The sequence below is a fragment of the Pipistrellus kuhlii genome, unplaced genomic scaffold (genome assembly GCF_014108245.1).
Source record: "Pipistrellus kuhlii isolate mPipKuh1 unplaced genomic scaffold, mPipKuh1.p scaffold_m20_p_9, whole genome shotgun sequence".
NCBI lineage: Eukaryota > Metazoa > Chordata > Mammalia > Chiroptera > Vespertilionidae > Pipistrellus > Pipistrellus kuhlii.
The window spans coordinates 1,868,878-1,893,129 of NW_023425595.1; the positions used below are offsets into that span (position 1 = coordinate 1,868,878).

Consider the following 24,252-nt stretch of genomic DNA (forward strand, 5'->3'; position numbering starts at 1 on the left):
CTAATGAGTTTGCCGACCACTGCCCTAGGTCATTAGTCATGGGACTATATTATATACTCTGTGACCATATAAGATAATTTAAAAGGAACTTCCGTGCATGGGGAAAATAACGAGAAGAAGGTATTCTTGACCACCTTCTTCAAAGTAGGGTTTACAGGAAAGTTGCAGGCACACAGATGTCTGAGCACACAGAGGTCTGGGAAAGACGGAGAGCTGCCAGCCCCTGGCCGGAAGAAAGGGCACTCAAATGAAGACAATCTGAGGAGATTCAATAGAAGGGACTCTTCCCAGAAGCCTGACAGGCACTGGGGAAACCATGGGGACGGTGCAGTACCCGAAACAGGAACAATTGGGACTCAGAGGGCAGGGAAAGGAACAGTTACAGGAAGCCAGAGGCCCTAGCTGCCTATCGGGAGCTTTGACCCCACAGGGAGGGAGTCCCCAACACCAATACTCTGATCTCACTCTCCCTCTCTCCACATCCTCCTGATCTCCCTTAAAAAAAAAAGGATGTTTTTTAAAATGTTTTTTTTTTAATTTATTTTTTGAGAGAGAGGAAGAGAGAGAAGCATTGATGTGAGAGAAACATCGATTGGTTACCTCCCATATGTGCCCTGACTGGGAATTGAACCTGCAACCTTTTGGAGACGTTCCAACCTACTGACCTCCCTCTAGCTAAAGCCAGAGGGCAAAGGAGCCCCCTGGAGTGGTCTGGTCCACAAGGGGTCTGCCTCCGGGGGTGCTGAACAGGACAAGAGGGGGTGGCACGTGGGTGGGGAGGAGGAAGGAGCAGACAGATGCTGCCTCCCGAAGTGGAATGACTTCCTACTGCATCTGCTTTTCAAATCTCATCTGTGGGATATTTTTGTCCGTACCCTGACCCAGAAAACCTCGTTTTCCAGTAACGAAAAAACCGACTTGGACAAAAGGAGAGAAGAAAAACACACCATCTCATGCTTATATTTACATGTCCTATATTGAACTCATAGGCCGCAAGAAACCATAATCACTCTCTAAAGAAGCTATCGATGTATCTGAATTTGTTTCTTATCACTATTTGTTACTGGGCTTATACATTCCCTGAACTTCCAACTTGAAAATCCCCACCGGCCCCCCAAATTTGATTTGAGCTTTTTTTCTATCTGAGCTCGTGAGTCCTCCTTAAATGGAACATATCCGTGCTGTAGGAGCAATCTGAGGCCGTCTAGCCCCTGGGGAAAATACACACCAGGGGTTAGTACCTCAAAGACTGCCTAGGTGTGAATCCTGGCTCTGTCACTTCTTAGCTGTGTGACCTTGGGCAAGCCCCCTGGTCCTTCCGGGCCTCAGTTTCCCCCTCTGCCAAAGGGAATCCTAATTGGATGCACCTCCTGGGGTGGCGGTGAGGGTTAGATGGGATAAGGTGCCCTTCGCACGATGCCTGGCACGGAGCCCACGATCAGTGAGTGACCACCGTTGTTATTCTTGTCTCTTCCTCGCTCTTCCCCCGCCTCCCTCTCAGTCCTCCCCTCAATTTCCCTCAGAAACGTCTTCTCCCACGGCCTCCCTGAAACAGACCCCCATCTGATCAGGCATGTCTCCCTCCCCTTTCCTCCCGTGTCCATTCAGATCGTGAGCACGTCCAATGCCTCCCAGACGGTCACCTTGGTGTACGCGGTGGCCAACCGAAGCTCCTTCCTCAATGGCACCATGGCCAGCAGCCTCCTCCGCCAGCTCTCGGCCGAGCTGGTGGGGTTCTACCTCACCTACCCGCCGCTCTCCATCGCTGAACGTGAGTATGTCCCCGTCACGCGGGACCCTGCCCATGTCCCCGGGGGGGCCTTTCTCCATTTGGCAAACACCCATGGTGCCAGGCTGCACACGAAGTCTTCGGCCGTGAAACAGCTGGACTATGTGATAACACGGAGATGGCATTGACGACAAATTTATTATTGCACATTGAGGAAACCAGCAGTGGCTGGGTGCCTTTGTTCTTTGCATGCCTCTTCTCTCATATACTCCTTGCAACCACCCTCTGAGGCCGGTGCAAAATTATTAGCACCCTTTTGCAGGTAAGAAAACTAAAGTTTGTTAAGTTTAGTGGAGCACCCACACTTACACGGCTGGTCTGGCATGGAATTTGAGCCCACGCCGTCTGCCTCTGAGGTTATAAGCCCACCTGGTAGGGCGCTTGCCCTCGTGGCGATACGGATTGCTGTAATTTCCCCCGCTCCTACCATCAGCAGATGTCCCGGGGCCTTTGGGCCTGGCTACAGATATCAGTGCAGCTAATTTGCCATCCGCTATAGGACTCTCTTTCACGGCCTGCGTAGAAAGAGTTCCAATTCAGGGTTCAGGTTCTGGAGAAGGGCCGCACACAAATGAAAAGAGACTTGAAGAAATTCAATTTGGCGATTTGGGGGGCCAGGCGGTAGTCCAACACTAGTGGGAGAACTACTCCTGCTCTGGCCCTGCCATCCCCTTTTATTGAGGCTTTGGGGAAGACATCTTAAGCAACATAAACAGAAATTTACATGTAGCCCTTAGGCAGGAAATAACAGAAACTTTCATGGACAAGGTAGATTCTGCTTCAGCTAACAAAATCTCAACTAAAAGTTAGAGCAATTAAGGTTGTTGACCAGCCTTTCTGGCTTCCTGTCAACATCTCTTTTTCAGTGAAACTGATTTGGTTTCCCAGCAATCAGCATCGTGGCTTCCCTTGAAGAAGTCCCCATAGCCTTGTGGCTCGTCTTCCATTAATGCCTCAGTTACATGCAGCCATGCAGCAGGCACAGGCTTTGAAGACCATGCAGCCTAAATTCTGTCTCCAGACACTTACTTGGTACCCAAAGGAAGTAAAGATTTGTGCTCTTAAATGTAATGATTGATCCTTTCCCAAGGTCACTGAGCAGACTTTTTATAAATCACACTAGAGGCCCGATGCACAAAATTCGTGAAGAGTAGGCCTTCCTTCCCCTGGGTGCACCGCCGGCTTCATCTGGAAGGATGTCCAGTCTAATTAGCATATTCTGCTTTTATTGTTATAGATACTAGAGGCCCACCAGGGGCACCAATTTGTGTACCAGTGGGATCCCTCAGCCTGGACTGCAGGATTGGGCCGAAACTGTGGCCCGAAATTCCCTGAAGGGGTCCCAGATTGTGAGAGGGTGCAGGCCAGGTTGAGGGACCCCACCAGTGCACAGTTGAGGCTGGGGAGGGACATGGGAGGTTGGCCGGGAGGGCTCCAGGGCATGTCCAACCCCTCTCGCTCATTCAGTCCCCATCTGCCGGGTGGGCCCCAGCAGCAAGCTAACCTACCGTTCAGAGCGTCTAACCCCTAGTGATCAGTGCACATCGTAGTGACTGGTCAGCTGGTCAACCATCTGCCCCCTGGTGGTCAGTGCACATCATAGTGAGCTGTTGAGTGACTTTAGCATATCATTAGCATACTACACTTTGATTGGTTGAATGGACAACTGGACATTTAGCATATTAGGCTTTTATTATATAGGATTAGCAAAATCCTTTCCGTTCTTCTGTGGTTGCTTTCAATGGTGTAAACAAGGGAGATGATGTGTGTGGCTATGTGTTAGCACAGGATAGCCATTCCAAAATTTTTTTGGACGTTTGTTTAATAGCAAGTTTTTACGAATTTCCTCACAGTGAGGAAATATAACTGGGCTTAATGCAAAAGGTGGTATCATAAAGGAAAGTATCATGTCACCTGGCAGCAAGTGAAGAATTTACTTTCTTTCATCTTGATATTTTGATAATCACAACAGCTAAGGTTTGCTGGGCACTTACGGTGTGCCAGTGCTGTGCTAAGCCCTTTACATGTATGAATGCTGATGGTCACTGCACCTGTCAAAAGATGTTTGTTAACGAGCACTGGGCTGCTAAACTTCGTCCTTGACATTGGAAAAACACATTCGAGAGAGAAAAATTTCTGAAAATGGTAGTGCCAGTTTGGTATTTTACAAGAGAAAGTGACAGAACGGGTTCCACTTAAGAGGTTTTGATGGAAAAACTGAAAGAGCAGAAACTCTTCGTCAGAAAGGGAGCTCTTTGCTGAGTGTTTTCGTTTTCTGAACAGCAAGGCAGTTCGGGCCTGCATGGCATGGAGCTCCTCAGGATGATAAAGCAGGACTCAGCTGCTTCATATTTTGTCACCTACGTCCATGTCCCTTAACAATGTTTACATATAAAACTCGTGAAAGTGATTTGATGTGTTTCTTACTTGTTCTAGCATTGGAATATCCCAACCTTGACATATCGGAGACAACCAGAGACTACTGGGTAATTACAGGTAATCTCTTATTTCCCCTTTCAGTCTACCAGGTTGGTTGGTTGTTGTGTTTTGTTTTTTTTAAAACTGCATGTCAAAAAGAAAAAAAAACCTAAAAAATTAAAACTGCATGTTACTCGGTGATAAGATTGGCATCCTTTTATTGTCCTATGAGTCAGGAAGTTACTTTCACAGAACCAAGAGTGGGTGGAATAAGCTGAAACAAGAAAACACTCTCTCTCTCTTCTTCTCCCTCTCTCTCTCTCTCTCTCTCTCTCTCTCTCTCTCTCTCTCTCTCTCTCTCTCTCTCTCACACACACACACACACACACACACACCACCCTGAAGATGAACATTAGATAAGCCATTCAAAATAGCAAGCTGCAAGGCCCAGCTAGTGGCCCCCTCTTTGCAGAAAGTGGACCACTCGGGAGGAACATCATTTACCTGGGGACGTGCAGGGCGTGTCTGTGTGAATGGTTGTCTGTGTCCAGACTGGAGGCCTTTCTGCACTGCCCCACAGAACGCCAGTGGGAGTCAGAGGAATGCCAACACGCACTCGCGGCTCCCCCCGGGCATGAAGCCCACGCCCACACCAGTCCTGTGGAGCCCAGGCGTGTCCTGACGAGGAGGGCGGGTGGAAGTAGAAGGGTGTTTGGGTGGCATTTTCTTTTTTCCCCTTGACATTTCCCAGCTGAGCTTTACGAAACAGCAAAAACAGTTCTTGTTTTTCAAAATCCCTACAGTAGTTCTGAAAAGCCAAGAAGCAAGGATTGGCAGCAAAGAGAGAAGGCAGGTGTTTCTAGGAGGAAACGTGAGCAGGCCAGCCATAAAGGGAAGGGCCAGGGGGGGAGGTAGTGGCCTGCTAGGGCTGCCACGGAAGGTCCCCCGGACTGGGGTGGCAGGGCTTCAACGATTCTAGAGGCTGTAAGTCCAAGATCGAGGTACCAGCAGGGTTGATTTCTCTTGTGGCCTCTCTTTTTGGCTTCCCTCTCTGTGTGTCTGTGTCCTAATTTCCTCTTCTTATAAGGACACAGTCATAGTGGATTAGGGTCCACTTCTATGATCTCATTTTACCTCAGTTCCCTCTTTAAAGGACCTGCCTCCACGTACAGTCGCCTTCTGAGGGAATGGGGGTTAGGGCTTCGGCACCTGAACTTTGGGAGGAAGCAGTCTAGCCCACAGCAAGGGGGACGTGAGGTCCCATAAATTGTGGAAGATGTGCCTGGGCGAGCAAGCCCATCTAAAACCCGCTTCCTCCCTTCCACTTCCTCCCTTCTCGTTTCTTCCTCCCACGCTGCGCAGGCAAGACGGGCCACTGCCTACACACAGGCACAGGAGCACAGCCTTGCGAGGGGGCCTGCTTGAGACCTCTCCTAAATTGCAGAAAACTGCTTTTCTTTCTCTCCTGTGGAGCCATGGATATGCAGAGATTTTTTTTTTTTTTTTTTTTTTTTTTTTTTTTTTTTTTTTTACCTGCTAAGACAAACTAAAGAAATGTGTTTAAAATTTTTAAAAAATAAACCTCACCAGAGTGTATGCCCAAGAGAGAGACAGTGCTAACACATTTTCCAAACCAGCAGGTTATGTAACATTCACAAAACCATTTTTTTTTAATCCACCAGAAATGCTGCTTTTTCATGTGCAGAGGTTTTCCCCCTTCTGTTAACGGGAAGGTTTACATTGAATGGAAGCACATCCACTCTCGAACACTAGATGTCCGAGATGACCCCCTGGTTCAGCCTGCCCTCGTTTGCCTGTGCCTCTACTGCAGTGACTTCACCTTAATAAACTCCACACATGGGCTTGTTTTCAGGATCTTCCTGGGGCCTGACACCTGTACCCTCACCTCTGTAACCCTCATTTCTTCCTTCCTTCCTTCCTTCCTTCCTTCCTTCCTTCCTTCCTTCCTCCCTTCCTTCCTTCCTTCCTTCCTTCCTTCCTTATTTTCTTTCTTTCTTTTTAAAAATATATTTTATTGATTTTTTTACAGAGAGGAAGGGAGAGGGATAGAGAGCTAGAAACATCGATGAGAAACATCGATCAGCTGCCTCCTGCACTCCCCCCTCCACCCACACTGGGTACATGCCCTTGACTGGAATCAAACCCGGGACCCCTCAATCCGCAGGCTAATGCTCTATCCACTGAGCCAAACCGGTTTCGGCTAACCCTCATTTCTTGTTGCTGCTGTGGCTGTTGGTGATCAGAAGAAACAGTGGCTTCCATCACTGTGTTTTTGGGGCAGTTGGGGCAGTTAGTGCTCGGTGGGAAGGGACCGAAACCAGCTCAGAACGATCTTCCTTTGCTTTGGCTCTTTCTCATGCCATGGGCAGCCACCACAAACCTTTTACCATTAGTTACAGAAGGGGTAGGAGATTGGAGAGAGCTTTGTTCATCCTGTTCAAACCCACAGCCCCCTGAAAAACCAACCACTCTGCCGTTCACTCCCAGACAGCCATCATGGGCACCCTCCCTACTGCCCATCGATAACCTGGAGCAACTTTCCTTTATTTAGTTTGGAGTATAAAACCCTGCCGTGTTTTCCTCTGTATGCCCACTGAACTTACATATTTGCACACTGCATACGTCTCCCCCCTCCCTGAGTGCGGGTCTCTTTTTGGTGGAAAGTCATTGGCTGAGGGTGACTCCTGTGGTCAGCCCACCCTTACAGAGAGTCCAGGAGCTACTCTGCTGTCCTTGTGTCTTGCAGTCCAGCAGAATGGAGAGGTACAGACTTAATATTGCTGCCTGACAGGTGAGAGCCCAGCTCAGGTTTGAAGTCTGTCTCTATTTCACCCATCAGGGGCAAAATGCTCCAGACCCAGCCAGCGCAGGGTTCCTTCTGGCCTCAGCTCTGCTACCTACAAACCGGGTGTGTCCTTGAGCCAGTCACCCAGACCCTGGGGTCGTCCCACTCTCTCCCTTAGAATCAGAAATCAGGAGATGAACTTTCAGGTTCTTCTGGCTCCGAATGTGTGGGATTCAACCACCAATAAAACAGTTCAGATCGAATGCAGGAAACAGAACCAGGTCTGATCATTGGGACTTTCAGGCCCAGCTGCCTCCTAAGGACACAGTCTCTAGGCGTAGAACAAGGAGGCACATTGGAGCTGTCCAGGTGCTGATTCCATGTCACCAGGTAGGAGGTTCCCTCAACCTCCTCACTTTCCTGGAACACCTCCCCCACCACCGACCCCCAACTTTTAAAATTGTGGTAAAATACACACAACATGAACATTTCCGTTTTGGCCATTTTTAAATGTACAATTCAGTGGCATTTAAATACATTCACAGCGTTGTACCATCGTCACTGCTATTACTTCTGGAGCTTTTTCTTCACCTGGCTATCTCTTTCTTCAATGTCACTGGGATTCTCACAAAGTAATCAACCCATGATGGAGTTCTCCGTGTCCTATGACCTCTCTCCTACTCTTCCCATTGGTCAGGAAAGGCCAACTCAGAGGTAACCCTTCAGCAGTTGATTATGAGATTTTACTAGAGGGGCAGCTCTGAATGAGCAAGAGCAGGGCTCTCCTGTCTGGGGCCCGGGGTAGGCTGTGTCAGGGGGGGATTCCCAGGGGCCTCTGTGGGGCCTGCCCCAGTGGGAACGGCACCTGAGCGTTTTCTCGTTGTCGGCAGGAATCCCGCTGACAGCTGAACTGCGAGTCCCTCCCAAGGGCCCTAGAAAGAGAGCGGCTTTATGCCCTCCATGGGGATTATTCGGTATTTATGGCCTCAGGGAAGTAATTTCTGAGTCTCAGTTGTGGGTTTTACTTCTCTCTCCATCAGTTAAAAATAATTCTCTGTAGCTCAGTGCCCGTTGCTTGCTCTGGCCCTGAGCAGAATGCGATCATAACGGCACATTCTTTATAACCAAGCTGTGTCTGTATCCCAGTAGATGGCTGACATTAACGGTCTTTAGCTGGACCATGGTAGGACAAACTCCCCAACCCACGTACGTTTTGGTTTCTTTAAGATGAGGATTGTTTTTAGCATTTTTTTATTTCAAGGATGGCTGTGTGTGAAGGCAGTGTTTGTGTGTTTGGGATGAAGTGTTCTTCTCAAGGGACTTGGAGGAAAGCCTAGATTTGGGGAGCTGACAGCAAAAGACCATCAGTCACTCCCACAGTCAGTGACCACTGCAGTCCTCACCCTGGTGTTCATCAAAAGCCTTCCCCCAGCACCAGCCATGGCCTGGAATTCCATGCCTTACCTGTTGATTGCAGGTGCCATGGAGTAGATGAAGCTCAGCGTGGAGGACAATGGAAAGAGGAGTTTCGTGTGCCTTCCATGCACTGGGCACTGTGCTAAGCTCCCTTATACACCTGGTCTCATTTCAGCCGTAGATCTCTTTAGGAATATAGTTGCTGTGATGTGGACTTCTGCCCTTTCTACAGAGGAGGACTCGGACGCAGACAGGGCCAGCTGCTTGCTGAAAGTTTCACACTGGCAAGAGCTCGCTCTTGCTGTCCCACTGTCCTGCCCTCAGATGGAAGAGTACCCAAGGGGCCCGGGGCAGCTTTGGGGTGGCTCTCAAAGTGGCCAAGAGGAGGGAGAGATGAGAACATGGAAAAGGGCGGTATGCCAGGTTGTAATGGCCCGATTTGCAGGACGGAGCTTAGCTTCCTCAGCAAAGCTGTTGAGGAGGAAAAATAAAATAAGGGTAGCCTGGAGCCTGAGCTTTTCTGAGTGGGAACCAGCAGAAAATCCAGCTAGCCAGACCTGTATCTAGGCCGGGTTCCCTTATGGACTCTAACAACACGTAATCTTCAATAAGTTTTGGATTTACTTCAGCAGCGTTAGACGCGTCTCAGCCCACGGAGGAGAGAGTCCGGGCTTTGTTTGGGTTTGGACGCTCACTTTTCTAGTCACTAGCTGTGACCTGGACAAGTCACTTAACCTTCCAGCATCTATAACACGTGGATAGCGATTCCCACCTCCTGGGGCTGTGGTTGAGAGCAAAGTGAGGTCAAGATGGCCAAGCCCTCACATGGGGTGCCTTGTGGCTGGGGCAGCGATGGAGGCGGTTGTGGTTCTGAGTCAGCAGGGGGCCTGTCCGCTGAGTAACCCCTCTGCCTTCTGCCCCTCCCCGCAGTGCTGCAGGGCGTGGACAATTCGCTGGTGGGTCTGCACAACCAGAGCTTCGCCCGGGTCATGGAGCAGCGCCTGGCCCAGCTGTTCATGATGTCCCAGCAGCAAGGCCGGCGGTTTAAACGGGCCACCACCCTGGGAAGCTACACCGTGCAGGTGGGTGTTCGCGAAGCCTCTGGGGTCCTCTAGTACCTGGGGGAGAGGGGATGTGCTGCCTGAGTCTAAGTCATCATGCTACGTGCAGAGGAGCAGGGGCACTGCAGACCGACTGAGCCATTTAATCAACGCTGCTCTTAGGGTGTGAGGTCAGGGGTCATGACATCAAAATGACGGGTGAGAGTTAGCTGCTCTCACTACTAGAGGATAAGGAAAGGAGGTTTCGGAACTGTCGGCAGGCACGCGGATGTTTCTCCCACAGAAAGTTGTAAGGAAGCAGGCACAGGCTACTCAGCAGCCTGCTCCGGGGGCTGGATGAAGTCCCAGCTCTCGGGACTCCCAGGCCCTCTCACCACCACCGCTGTGAAGGGCAGGTGCACCCATGGGCATTCCAGGTGCCGGTTCTGTTTTCCTTATTTAGTCAATTTGGACAAGCAGAGCCTCCCAGGATTATAACGGACACATGGCCACACAGGGATTTAGGCTAAGGAGCCGTAGCAGATGCTGTTGGTGCTCTGCCCAGATCCCTTTTCCATTTCTATCAGTGCCAGCAGCCACCTCTGAACCTTTACCGAAGGACTAGAGGCTCAGTGCACGAAATTCGTGCAAGAGTAGGCCTTCCTTCCCCCAGCTGCAGGCACCGGCTTTTCTCTGGCACCCAGACTGGCTTCCCTTGCAGCCCTGCCTTCGTCTGAAGGACCTCTGGCCTAATTAGCATATTACGCTTTTATTATTATAGATTGCTCTTGAGATGCAGGAACCCACGTAGCCCACACCACGGGGCTGGAAGTGCCTGGGAATTAATTAACCTTTGGGCTGGGGTATAAATACCTCAGCTTCCTGGTCTCCTAGCTAGGAGAATTCTGAAATGTATCTTTTCCATCACTTCCAGAGCTTTCCCACAGAATTAAGCGTTCATTACCCACTGTGGCAACTGGCTTAATAACACCCTTTTTAGCCCCTCCCCCCCTCTTCCCTCCCCCCCCTCCCCCCGCCATATCACCTATTCACCTTCTTGCCAGTTCCTTTTAGCTCAGCTCTCAAATAAACTATAAACACTCAACTCTTCTGAGTCTATTTCTCGGGACCCTAGGAGCAGACAGTGGCCATTCCCAAAATAGAGACTCTAAGCCTTTAGATTCCTTACCTGGTTCAAGCGAGAGTGAGACTCTCTAGTGTATTCTAGCCAATTCTCTTGCCTTGCATAGCCCTCATTTCACCCAAGGAGAACCCATTTCTGACATTTGTGAGCAAAGTAACACATTACAAAAGGGAACCCTCAGTAGCTGCCTCCCGGGTGGAATTCCCCATTGGAATCTAGCCCACAGCCCTGGGGTGTGAACTCCTGATTGGCAGTTCACCAATCGGTGGGTGTAAGTTAACCCAAACGTACATGCATGGCATCAGCACTGTTTGCCAGGAAGCAAGGAAGTAAGTTAACCCAAACATACATGTATGGCATTGCACTGTCTGTCAGGAAGCGAGGAGGAAGCGTTTGAAAGGAAGTTGCAGTATGACCACAATCTGCCTGCAGGTCATGCCCCAGGCAGTCTGTACGTACAAAGAGTCCCTCTCCTGTGGAGTCAGCTGTGCCCCCGAGGGCCAATCCAGGCCTGGCGTTCACAGTGGGTGACTTCGGTCTCTTGTCCTATTGGTTGTGGCTTTGCTTCTAAAAGTTTTGTGGCCTGTGACAGCCTGGTTCGAGGTAAAGCGAGACGGTTGATTTCGCTCGCCCGGCTGGTGATTTCCCCTCTGCGGGTTCCATGAGCCCTGTAATTCACACTTCTCCGAACAGCAGAAAGGAAGTTGCTCCGAGGACAGTGACGTGGGACTTGCCTCCGCTGAAGCGGGAGGCAAATTATTTCCTAGTCACACCTTACAGTCTTGGTGTGATTAGGAAAGCTAACAACCTAATAGCATTTTCTGTGTTGAAAGGGATCCCAGTGAGACGTGCTTCTCTCCCTTCTGAGTGTGCTTGGCCACTCTATTCGCCCGAAAAGTCTGAGCGAAGCAAGTGGGGATTGATTTCTGCAGATCCCTCATTTGCAGGGGCTGTAGAGCCCCTTCTAGCATTACCCTTGGAGAAATCTTGCAAAGAAGGATTTGCTAAGAAACTGGAATGCAGTGAAGTTATTAGATATCTGAAAGCTCATCCACCTTCTCACTGGTTGTACTGACACTCTCCCCACCTCTCCCATGAGGGACAGGAATAACGTGCCCACGTTTCCCAAGTAAAATTCACTCTACGTATCTGACACCATCCTTCCACACAGAGAGGCCTTCCTTTTGGGATCTGATTATTTTAAAAGATGGGCCACGTTCATGAATATGGAGATTTAGAGGTCTAGAATTTAAAGATATTTCTCTATCAGTATATTTCGTTGCTACTTCATAACTAATTTTGCTACTGTTACGAATCCTAATGTAAATATCTGTGTTTTCCGATGGTCTTAGGCGGCCCTGCTAGTGGTTCTCAACCTATGGGTCATGATGGTCTTAGGTGACCCGATGGTTTTAGGTGACCCGATGGTCTTAAGCGACCCCTGTGAAAGGGGTCTTGACCCACGGATTGAGAACCGCTGCTATAGAGCCTAAGACCATCAGAAAACACAGATATTTACATTATGATTCATTAATAGTAGCAAAATCACAGTCATAAAGTAGCAACGAAAATAATTTTATGGTTGGGGGTCACCACAACATGAGGAACTGTATTAAAGGGTCATGGCATTAGGAAGGTTGAGAACCACTGTTTTAGATGGTCACAAACTTACTCATAGGGACTCATTTTGAAGGTAGAGGTAAACACGGAGACAAAGGGTGAGAGCAGTGGGTCCCCACTGAGCATTTTTTAAATATACTCATTGTCTATCTTGCTTTGTGAATTGTCCAGAGTTTTTTAAACCCATTGTTATTGGGTTGTAGTGATATCTATTTCTAATTGTTATATATAGCATATATACCAAGGGGTATAAAAATATGCAGAGTTTAAAGACCACGAATATAAAGAACCCATGACCAAAAGGATGAGAACTTTGTTCTTAGCTTACTGGTGGAGCTTTTTATGTGTCGTCTTTTACTGTACTCATTTCCTTTCATTATATCAGAATTGACTGTACCTGTACTTTCTGTACATATTTCACCAATCATGTGTTTCCCCAGACAGTACGTCATTTGATTTTGCCTGTTTTTGAATTTTATATTCTGTGATTTGATTTTTGTTTTGGATGAGTTTTTATTTTGTTTTGTTTTTGCTCAATGTCAGACTTTTGTATTCAGCCAAATTGATACAAATAGCCAGAATTCATTCATATTGCTCTATAACATTTCATTATGTGACTATCCTATACTAGAATAGTAGAATATCCATTCTACTATTAGTAAATTTTGACTTTTTAGTTTTTTTGCTCTTAACAGTGCTGTTGTAAACATTTTTGTAATATCTTTCAATATCCTATAAAACTCATAATTGGTATATATACTTTGGAAAGACACTATACTGTACCATAATGTCTGTTAGTTGTTCATTGTAATAGTGAAAATTTGGTAGCAACCGAAGTGTTCAAAAATGAAGGTTAGTTACGTGTATGAGGCACACATACAGTAGAACATTATGTCAGTATTAAAATGTATGTTTTATGTATTTGTAATGATTTCCAGTTGTTAATCACAGTGCTGGAAAATGAGTAACAATTTAATTGTTTAGCAAGAAAGGATTTGCTAAATAAATTTATGAGGTCTGAGTTAGAATGTAGGAATTGACATTTATGCTTTTGTTATATTTAAGGTCATTTAAAGAGACAAGTAAAAACAGCAATATGTTATACTATAGAGAGAGTGCTATAAATAATTTTGTAAAATAATAAATAAAAGATTTGTGTGGGAGAAAACAAAGAATAGAAGCAAATACTCCAAAATGAAAATAGTCATTAGCTTGTGATGGAGGAAGTATAGGTTGTTTTAATTTTGTTTTATTTCTGGATTCTTTTCTGTGTTTTCAGATTTTCTATAGTGAATATGCATAACTTGTACAGTGGGAAAAAAGCAACAAAGGTTATTTTAGAAAAAGAACTTTGAGTCTCCAGCTACTATTTTTATCATTGATCTTTTGAATTGCAGGCATAGAAGTTCATTCCCCACCCCTCTCTGGCAATTGCAGGAATTTATGTTTTTGTCTTTGTTTTGTGGTTGTTTTCCCCCCTAACTCTTATTTATTTTTTTAAGAAAAACGATTTTAACTCTAATAATGCAATCCACATTAATATTTCAAGAAAAACGATTTTAAGTATAATAGTATTACATGCAATAAAAATCAGTATTTCAAGAAAGAAGGATTTTAAGTATAATAATATTACTAACGCTGTGCTAATGTAGTGTAATTTTGCAGGAATTAGAAATCTTGCTTGAGAGATAACCTGACATGCCCTAAATCAATGCACAGGCCTATTTTCAAATGAGGCCAGTGCTCTCTGGAGCCTGGGAGACATCTCCATTTCAGCGTTTGCTTCTGCAGCCTCAAACTGTGCTGCCCAGATGTTCATATTTCCTGCTCCCCGCCTCCCCTGCCAGCTACAGCGGGGCTTCTTGCGGGTTTGGTGACAGGGAGGCACGTTAAGGTTGGTGTCTCAAATGCACACGGGGGGTCCACTCGGCCTCGGAAGGCTCCAGCAGTCCGGAGAGAGCCTGCTGATCACCCGAGGGATTGTAGTGTCTGTGCAGGATGCCCTATAAGCATGGCCTCTTTTTTCCCAAAAGATGGTGAAGATGCAGCGTGTGCCGGGACCCAAGGACCCCGCGGAGCTGACTTACTACACCCTGTACAATGGAAAGCCTTTGCTGGGGACCGCGGCCGCCAAGATCCTGAGCACCATTGACTCCCAAAGGATGGCCTTGACCTTGCATCACGTTGTCCTCCTGCAAGCTGACCGTAAGGGGATAGTCTTTCCTTCCATTTGTTATTTTTAGCGCCGTTAAATGTTTCCTGCGAATGAAAGGGATTCCCTAAGCTCCTGCGAACGGGCCCAGAGAGAAACATTTCTGTATAGAAGGTGTTTAAATCAGTCAGCTGTGGTTGAAGCAGTAGGTTTTGGGTAAGGGACATGTTTTCCGTATTGGAAAGAGAGTAATGATATTGCTACACCCAAATGTACCCACTCTTCCTCCTCGGGGAATAGCCGGGGAAATCACCAGAGCTGGGATCGGAGTCGTCTGCTGGGGAATTGAAGATAATCTGATTCACTAAGTACCTATCTGTAGAGTCCTACAGGAGCTGCGTTGGTTCTGGAAGACACAGAAATGGGCTCTGCCTTCAAGGAGCAGAGAGGGAGCTGATGCAGGATATGAAGGTGTGGACTGCAGGAAAGCACTACAAGGGTAAGGTGACCAGACGTCCTGTTTTTGGCAGGACAGTCTCGATTTTTAATAATTTGTCCCGTGTCCCACTGCGTTTTAAATTTTAAAACACCACAGGACGCGGGACAAATTGTTAAAAATCGGGACTGTCCAACCAAAAGTGGGATGTCTGGTCACCTTATACAAGGGGGCAGTATGATGCTGGGGTCAACCCAGGGAGGTTTGCTCTGAAGGGACTTCTGAAAAGAGTGAACAGAGAAGGGAAATTAAAAATAATAGCTGCCTCTTTGAATACCTTCCCCTGTGGCAGCTGCTATTTTCTTTTAAAATATATTTTTATTGATTTCAGAGAGGAAGGGAGAGGGAGAGAGAGATAGAAACATCAATGATGAGAGAAAATCATTAATCAGCTGCTCCCTGCAGGCCCCCTACTAGAGATTGAGCCCACAACCCAGGCACGTGCCCTTGACCGGAACAGAACCCCGGGGCCCTTTGGTCTTCAGGCCTACGCTCTATCCACTGAGCCAGACCGTCTAAGGGGCAGCTGCTGTTTTCATTGCTTTATATTAGGGGTGTCGAACTCAATCAGAGAAGGGGCCAAAATCTAAAATCCAGCCTAAATCGCGGGCCGAATGGTTTACTGAACAGTCATAAACTGTCATTGTGATGGGAACGCAGCGGAGTGCAGTGATGACATTGCAAGGCCTGGCGGGACGGATTTGGCCCGAGGGCCTTGTGTTTGACACATGTGCTTTATGTAGACGTTCCCACTTTTCCCTCTCATTGGGACAACTTTATTCAGCTGCAAGTTACCGATGAGGAAACCGAGGCTCAGAAACGTTAACTAACGTGGTCAGTGCTGCAGAACTAGTACCGAGGTCGCCAAGATATGAATCTGTCTGACTGCAAACGTGTGTTCTTAACGATCCTTCGCTGAGGTTTCCGCAGAGAGAGAGGAAGGGTGTGTTTTCCAGAAAGAGGGAGCAGCGTGAGAGAAAGAATGGAAGTGAAAAGCACCAGGTGTGCTTGCAAAGCAAGGCGTTCAAACAGCCTGGAGTGCAGACACCTGGGGAGGAGTTGATGGCCTTGGAGACACGTACTGCTTCAGAGAGTCCGGCCTTGGTGGGCCGGGGAAGGAGACTATACATAATGTGGTTCATTTACTGGAGATTTTTTATTTTTATTTTTATTTAATTGTTTAAAGTATTACACATAGTAGTACACATATCCTTTTTTCTCCCCCCATTGACCTTCCCCCAGCCTCCCCTATCCCCTGTTGCATGCATGCATATAAGCATAACCAATGGACACAAGATACTGGGGGGGCGGGGGGAGAGGATGAGGGTATTGACAAATTTTTATCTGTCTTGTCTCTTCTGCATCGCTTCTCCTGTCCTCGTCCATCCTCTACTTTGACCTCTCAGTGCTGTGGCCTCCTCATTGCTGATGAAGGCCTTGGGAAGGGGCAGAAAAACAAGAACTGGCTTTATGGAGAGCAGAGATGAAGGGAGTGTCAGGGGGAGGGTGGAGGCGAAGGGGACTTGGCTGACGCGGTTGAAGAGGAGCCGTGGGAGGTGTGAAAGCACAGGTGGGAGAGAGATCGTATCCGAGTAGAAGATGCGTGAAACCTTTTGGAAGTGAGAGTCCAGGAGCCATCTAGGGGGGTGCCCAGAGGTGTGTTTCGACTCCGAGAGCCAGGCTCCCGACCCTGCTAACCTGGCTCCCATGTTGCTGTCCCTCAGTCTTGCTTCTTTGTCTCCCCACGTGGTCCTCTCAGTTCCCTTCTGCAGTAACTCACACTTCTCTCTCCTTTTCTCCTTTCATAGCTATGTCCTCTCGGACTTAGCAGGTGTTTCCCACAAACTCAGCCTCAGTCGCTTTGTCGTGAATGCACCGTCCACACTGCAATTAGAGTCACTATCTATACTTTGGAAAACACAGGTTGTGATCTTACACCTACTCCATTAAAAATCCAGACTCTGAAACAGCGGTCTCCCAAGCCCTTCACAGCAGGCATTGCACCAGTGTCCAGCTCCCTTCCCAACCTGGTTTCCGCCTACTTTTCTCTCCTTCCTGCCTAATGCTTCAACCACACAGGAGCATCCATCCCTCACTCTCCTGATTCCTCTAAAGCTTTGCTCGGCCCATGAAGCAGAGCCCCCTCCCCCCAATCTTTCCTAGTTCTAGGGGCTTCCATTGCTCTCATCCCATTGAGCAAACAAGTTGTTGTTGCTCTCTCTCTCTCTCTTTAAAAGCAGCTGCAACATCTCCTTTATCTTTGGAGATCCAGCCCCCACGCTGTCTAGCACTGTTCTTGTAATGGCAAAAAAAAACAACAACAACAAAAAAAAACCCAGCCTTTGCTAAATGCTGTGCCAGGCCCTGAGGGAGGCACACAGTTGGAAGACACCAATGCAGAGCAGTTGCGAGCAGAGCCTTTTTAGGAAGACAGACCTGGATTCACCCCTCCCGCTGCTCTTCTACTTTGTCGCCATAGAGTCAGAGACCAATGAATGATCCTCCCTGACCTCCATTTTCCTTCTCTGTAAAGGGATAACATAGAAAACAGACCTAGTAGAGCTACTCAGAGGACTAAATGAGAGAATTATTACATGGAAAGGGCTTAGTACAATCCTACTAAGCACTTACTCAGTGGTAGCTGAATGTCTCATTTATCCATAAAATAGAAGGACTAATGGAGAGAGGGCATGAAGATGGAAAGGAGATTTGAAGGTTAAGAACCAATATACTTCATGGAACAGGGAGCTGTTAATGAAAGTAGAAAAGGGATTGGAGGAGGAACGCATTTTTAGAAGGGAAAGGTAATTTATTCTGTCTGGGCCACGTTGAGTTTAAAGTAATGAGATGTTAAGGGGTGCTTCGGGGGTATCGAGGAGGTGCTGATAAAATATTGAGAGGGTATTGATGGGATATTGACGGCTGAAGTTAAGAAAGTTGGAATTCAAGCCTGGATCGCAGGAGAGAGGTTAAAGGTAACACTAGATTTGAGAATGTCACAGATAGAGGAGAGAGTTAGAATCCCAGAGACAAGCCGAGTGCATGGGGAGAGAACACCTAGAGGGCAGACCCTGGGGAATGCCTCCGTGCCCGGATTGGATGAGGAAGAAGCTGAGGCCAGTGAGAAGAGAGGAACAGAGATGTTCTAAGTCCAGTTTTCTCCTCATGGTTTTGAAATCAGCCCGCAATGTGAACAAGAGCCTTGTGGGCCACACCCCGAGCAGAATGACGGCCGTGGGGTGGTTTGGGCAGGAGAGCAACATGGACAGAGCACTCACAGCTGGTGGGCCCTGAGCTAGGCCCTCCTCCTCATCCACTCACACCAGCATGAGCTTTCACAGCCACAAAAAATGAGCAGGAGACATTTTTGAATAGATTTCTTCTCCTTTCAACACTTGTTCCGTGTAAGAATAATTTATTTTTAGTTGAGATTATGTGGACTCTTGGACTTCATTCTTTCTGACAAATACGTGTGTGTGTGTGTGTGTGTGTGTGTGTGTGTGAACTCAGAAGTGACTTCACCTGTGTATCTCAGGAAAATGATTTTTCTTTTTCTTTTTTTTTAAACAACACCCATTTATGGATAATTTCATATATATTATTGATTTTACATAGAGAGGAATTGAGAGGGATAGAGAGTTAGAAACGATGAGAGAGAAACATCGACCAACTGCCTCTTGCACACCCCCTACTGGGGATGTGCCTGCAACCAAGGTACATGCCCTTGACCGGAATTGAACCCGGGACCCTTCAGTCCGCAGGCTGACGCTCTATCCACTGAGCCAAACCGGTTTCTGCAGGGAAATGATTTTTCATAAAAGCACCTAACCCCTTAGGACTCAGTTTGCTCACCTGCAAGTTGGGGGTAAGAACAGCCCCAGGTCAAGGTCCTAGCACAGTGCCTAACGCACAGCAGAGGCTCAGCATGTTGTCTCCTTTTCCTGTCCTTCTCTACTGCAGTTCTTGCAAGTTAAACAACCATTTGTTTCTTTTCACCTCTGTGCATGACTTTGTAGTTCTAGATCATTATGCCAATGAATATATTGTGTTTGGGAGACTTCAGTTGACCTCACTTTACCGTCTCTTTGATTGTTAAATCAATTTATTAATGTACATAAGATAAATCAATTCTCTCCTCGTTTAAATAGAGGTGAGAGGATTTTACAGACTGCTTTGGGAAGGAACATATCCACCAAAACCATAAGGCTGAGTAAAAGCTGAACACATGTCAATATTTCATTCCTGCTAATGAAAAAAATTAGATGTATATTTGGCGCATCATACTCTAATGCACTTTTCTTTATCGGGATAGAATAGCACAGCCCAAAAAGAGGCCTGTTGGTGTTTTTAACAGTGGGTCTAAGCTTTAACAAATGTTCAAGGCATAAAACTATAAATGTCAAATTACTAAAAGCGGCAGCAATGAAATGTTTAATGTCAACAGAAGCACATTATCTAATGAGCTGTTTTCAGAAGTTAATAATGTGATTAATCACCGATTGACAGAAACTGGGGGAAAGAAGTTCTTTTGTGCTAACAGCACTTCAGAGCTAAGGGCTGGCTGGTAAGAGATCTTGGCCAACACGACACCAGTTGAAGTTAGGGGGTGGTTACAGTCAGAGAGACAGGCGGGCTGGCTCCCTGGGTGGGCCTCACCAGGGGCACTTATCAGCCGGGTCTTTATATTCCAGAGTCTGGTCCTCAGCAGGATCAGGAGGGTCAATTCATGCCAACTAGATTGCCAAGAAATTCATATAGAAAGCAGATTGGCAGTATGTCTGTTTAAAATATGGATTAGAACTATTAAGAAGAGGGTATTTCTCCTTTTAACTGCCCATTACTCTATCCTGTATGAAAATCTGCATGGGATGAAGCCAAATTGCAACAGCAGTAAAGGTGATTCATTTAGATTGTCATCCAACTTTAAAATATTTTTTATATATATATATATATATATTTCAGAGAGAGGAAGGGAGAAGGAGATAAAAACATCAATGATCAGAGAGAATCATTGATCGACTGCCTCCTGCAACCCAGATATGTGCCCTGACCAGGAATCGAACCCTGACCTCCTGGTTTATAGATTGATGCTCAACCACTGAGCCACACCAGCCAGCCAGCCGGATCCTTTTGACTAGATGGAAGCATTTCCAAGTTTCCCCAGCCAGCCATTTGGGAAGGTGGAAGGGAGGTTTCCACTGGTTACACTTTAATCATTGCTCACTCAGAGGGTGCGTTCACAACAGTACTGAGAGTCATCTCTCTGTGGCCTTTGCCTCCTGATTCCAGCACTACTCTTATGCTCAGATGTATTCCTCTTCTCTTTTGATTCATGGGCATCACCGGTGAGGAAAATGATATGTCTCCATCTTCCTCCTCCTCCTAGTCATAGTGAAGACCAGCATTTTATTGAGCAGCTACCAAAGCACCACATGTGTCTCATCTTTCTGACACCTCTCAATGTGATAGCCCCATTTTACAGATGAGGAAACTGAGACTCAGAGACCTTGAGTCCCTTGCCCAAGGCAAGAGTCTTCCTGATCTTAAATCCTCGTAACCATCCCACGACTTGGGACTGGGGGTTAGGGGGAGACTTCTCTCCGGTGGCCTCTCTCTTCCCAGTGCTCCTTGTCACGTGCTTCCCGCTGGCTCTCCCCGCAGCTGTGGTGAAGAACCCGCCCAACAACCTGTGGATCATCGCCGCGGTGCTGGCGCCCATCGCCGTGGTCACGGTCATCATCATCATCATCACGGCCGTGCTCTGCCGGAAGAACAAGAATGACTTCAAGCCGGACGCTGTGATGAACCTGCCCCAGAGAGCAAAGGTACGCGGTGCACACGGGGCGGGGGGCGGCAGGAGCCCGGCCTGCAGGGCGGCTCCGCCTGTCTTTCCTCTCCTGGCCTTGGAGACATGGAAGTGCCTTCAGAAACATCCTAACCAGCCCGGCTTTTGAAGAAGACCCTTTATGCGTTAATTTACGTGTTTTCATGTTTTAAAAATGTATGGGGAAATGTGCATAACAAAATGTACCATTGTGGCCATTTTTAAGTGTCGTTACGTAGAGTTACTTCGTTGCACACCCTTTCATTTTATAATCAGGACACGATAGCTAATGCGTATCTCCTGCTCAGTCTTCGCCATCAGTGCTTTACGTAGAACAGCTCAATCCTGCAGCAACCCTGGCAGAAGGGCCCTTGTTTTGCAGAGGAGGAAGTGGAGGCACAGAAATCTAGGTAGACCTCGTCTCTGACACCCCTTTTTACAAAGATGGGACTCCTTCAAGATCGCACAGTTAGTAAGTAGCAGAACGGGTAGAATTAGGTCTCTTGGCTCATAATACACAGCTCTTTGGGGGCACCTTAAACCCCCCAAAATGTTCCTTCGTCCATTGGCCAGAGCGGCTTCTCCTCAGAGGCTGCTGTGATGGGCAAGCTGCAGAGCCTGGGCCAGTCCGCTATCAAACTCCAGTGGCTCCAGTGAAGCCTGGCTGGAGCCCCATCCACTCTCCCAGCCTCCGCAGGCCTGCCCCGGCACTCTGCTCACTGGAAGGGAAGCGGATGGAGGATATTCCAAAGGCTAATTTTCCAGTCACATAGCTCCCTCCATGATAATTCTGTGAAGGAAACCTAATAGCCTTCATCCCCGATTTAAATAATGTCCTAAAACTTGTGGGGCTCTTCTAGGTCCGGCACCTCGCTTGCTCACCATAGCAACCCTATGAGGTAGGTGGTAGTCAGGGAAGGTTTTATCTTATCGCTAAAGAGAGACTGTGGGGGCCCAGCCAGTGTGGCTCAGTGGTTCAGCATAGGCCTATGAACCAGTCAGGGCATGTGCCCGGGTTGCAGGCTTGATCCTCAGGGTGGAGCATGCAGGAGGCAACTGATCAATGATTCTCATCATTGATGTTCCTGTTTCTCTCTCCCTCTCCCTTCCTCTCTGAAATAAATGTATATTATAAAATAATAATAATAAATTATCATTTATTATAATAATATTGATAGTATATAAAATAATAGTAAATAAATATTTTATTTATTTATTTATTTATTTATTTATTTATTTATTTATTTATTTATTTTTAACTGAGGGACTTGTCCAAAATCACATAACTCTCAGCAGAGGGACGACTGAGGCCCATGTCTGAGTCTTTGGGCTCTTTTACTTTATACACTTCTCTGAACCCTGAGCTTTGACAGGTAGAATCCCCTTCTAGCTCTGAGCTCACAGTAATGAGGCGGTGGATGGAATTGCATATCCACTGGAATGCATGTCCTGGAGCTCATTCTTGCTGGGAGTCACACATGCCTCATTCTTTCTGGGTGATCACCCCTCACGTCAGCCAGAGAAATCAAATGAATTTGATTATTTATTAAACCACTTCCCTCGTTGAGAAGCTGCAGCCCGAGTAGACTCCCTGATACCGAAGAGCCAAACCCCGAAGAATGCTGTTCTGATTCTGTTGACACAAAGCAAGCTGCTTCCCAGATGCATCACAATGTTGGTAATGATCCAAGCCATGAAAGAGGAAACTGTTCCAAGCAGGGGTACTTCATTTCCATCTGAGCTTACTGACAACCCGAGCCTCTCAGACACAGCAGTAATCACCAGAACGTAACTGCAGCCCAGCCCAGAGATACAAAGCATGCCACACTGAGGTCGTAGATGCCGCCTTTGTGTTATAGGAGAAGCCAAAATGTTATCAATTTGCCAAGAGGAGTTGGCCGGCACATGACCTCAGCAGACCTTTTGACTTGTAAGCCATCTGAAGTGGGAACAGATTGGGCCCCTCTATGTTCCTACCTGGTCACTGTGCTGATGTGGAAAGTCAAGCAATTCTCTGTTGCACGAGATGATTGAATTCACTTGTGTGTGGTGATGCTGGCTGTTTTCTCCCATAATGAGGCTGGACTATGTCCTTGAATGGCTGAAGCCCTTTGGTCAAGGTCGATCCCGTGGACCAGGGGTTGTGACTCTTTCTTACTGCATTCTTCAGCCCCGGCGACCCAGCAGCACCGCAGTGTGTGCAAGAGGAGAGCCACCTGCACTGCTTCCCATGACCTGTGTGTGAGCAGAGTGCATTCCATGACAAGGGATGAGGTGCAGTGAGAAAGTTAGCCTTTGCCTCCAATCCACAGACTGGGAGGGTGGGCTCCCAGTCTCCTAGACATCACTGCGTCTTTAGGACGCAGGCCACAGTGCCAGAGGGTGCGGGGGATCCTGGCAGAGACTCTGTGCTAAGAGGAGGTGATGTGGCTGTCCTGGGAGCGGAGGCCAGGTGTGGAGGCCCGTGCCCTTCTTCAGAGACAGACCCATTTCCATTGTTGTCAACTGGGCTTTTGCAGGTAGAATGCTGAGGGACAGGCAACCTTAGGAGGCACTAGGCAGGGCTGTATCCAGGAGCTTGGAGGGCCTGCACTGGTTGGCATGGTCATCTGCTCAGGTCAGGTCAGTCACCCCCAAAGATGCCCAACTTTCCTCGCTCTCACATACTCTCTGTATGACCTGGACTTAACCTCTTTGTGCCTCCGTTTCCCCATCTGCGGAAGGAGGATGGTAGGTTGTTGTGAGGATTGAGTTATGTACATTACTTTGAGCTGTGCCTGGTATATAATAAATAGGATGTACCAGTTGGCTTTTATTATGACAGTGCTTTCTACTTAACATATCTGGGTAACGTGTCTACTTTTGGAATTGTTAGAGATGGGATAGTTTTATAAAATTCAGTGAAGAAACTATAAAGACTTCAAGATGATGTATTGAAGGGGTTGGGGACCACTAGTTGTATCTAATGGGCAATTCATCTCGGGCAGTTTCTCTGTTGGGGGTTGTAAGAACCACTCCCCTGTCAGTCAGAAAAGTAAGGGACTAGGAGTCGTTCACCGATTAGCTGTGTGATCTTGAGCAAGTTACTGAACCTCTTCAAGCTTTTGTTTTCCTACGTGTAAAATGAAGACTGTGGTGTTCGCCCTGCTTACTTCATGGGATCCTGTGAGGACAGAGGAAGGTGCCAGCGTTTTGCAGGCTCTCAGTACTGAACATATGCAGGGGCTGTTATTAACCTAATAACTAAGACCACCTCTTAAGCTTGTCATCCTTTAATGTCTTTATTTCTGCTTACCTGTTACCAGCCCAGACCCAGGAGGGAACTTCACCCAACGTGAAGGGTGAGGAGCCAAATCCAGAGAGAGCTGGGGGTCGAGTTAGAGGGCCAGAGACAGCTTGTCCTCCTCACTCGGTTCTTGGGAAGTCTTGGCTGCCATTGGAGGAGACTCCCAGCTACTCACTGACATGCCGGGAGTCTCAGCACAGGAGCAAGGCCAAGTATAGGAGGAGATGTCCCACCGAGATGGCAGGCTGTGGGAGGAAAGGA

At 47.4% G+C, this 24,252-nt stretch overlaps 1 protein-coding gene across 2 annotated transcripts in view; it reads left to right on the forward strand.

Moving 5' to 3' along the window:
* KIAA1549L (KIAA1549 like) overlaps window positions 1–24,252 on the forward strand; it is a 189,399-nt gene that overhangs the window by 117,530 nt on the left and 47,617 nt on the right. For both annotated transcript variants that reach the window (XM_045578144.1, XM_045578143.1), the window contains exons 7-11: window positions 1,609–1,771; window positions 4,226–4,285; window positions 9,360–9,511; window positions 14,267–14,438; window positions 20,543–20,706. In XM_045578144.1, coding sequence (XP_045434100.1) covers window positions 1,609–1,771; window positions 4,226–4,285; window positions 9,360–9,511; window positions 14,267–14,438; window positions 20,543–20,706 — 711 coding nt within the window. The remainder of the gene's footprint in view (window positions 1–1,608; window positions 1,772–4,225; window positions 4,286–9,359; window positions 9,512–14,266; window positions 14,439–20,542; window positions 20,707–24,252) is intronic.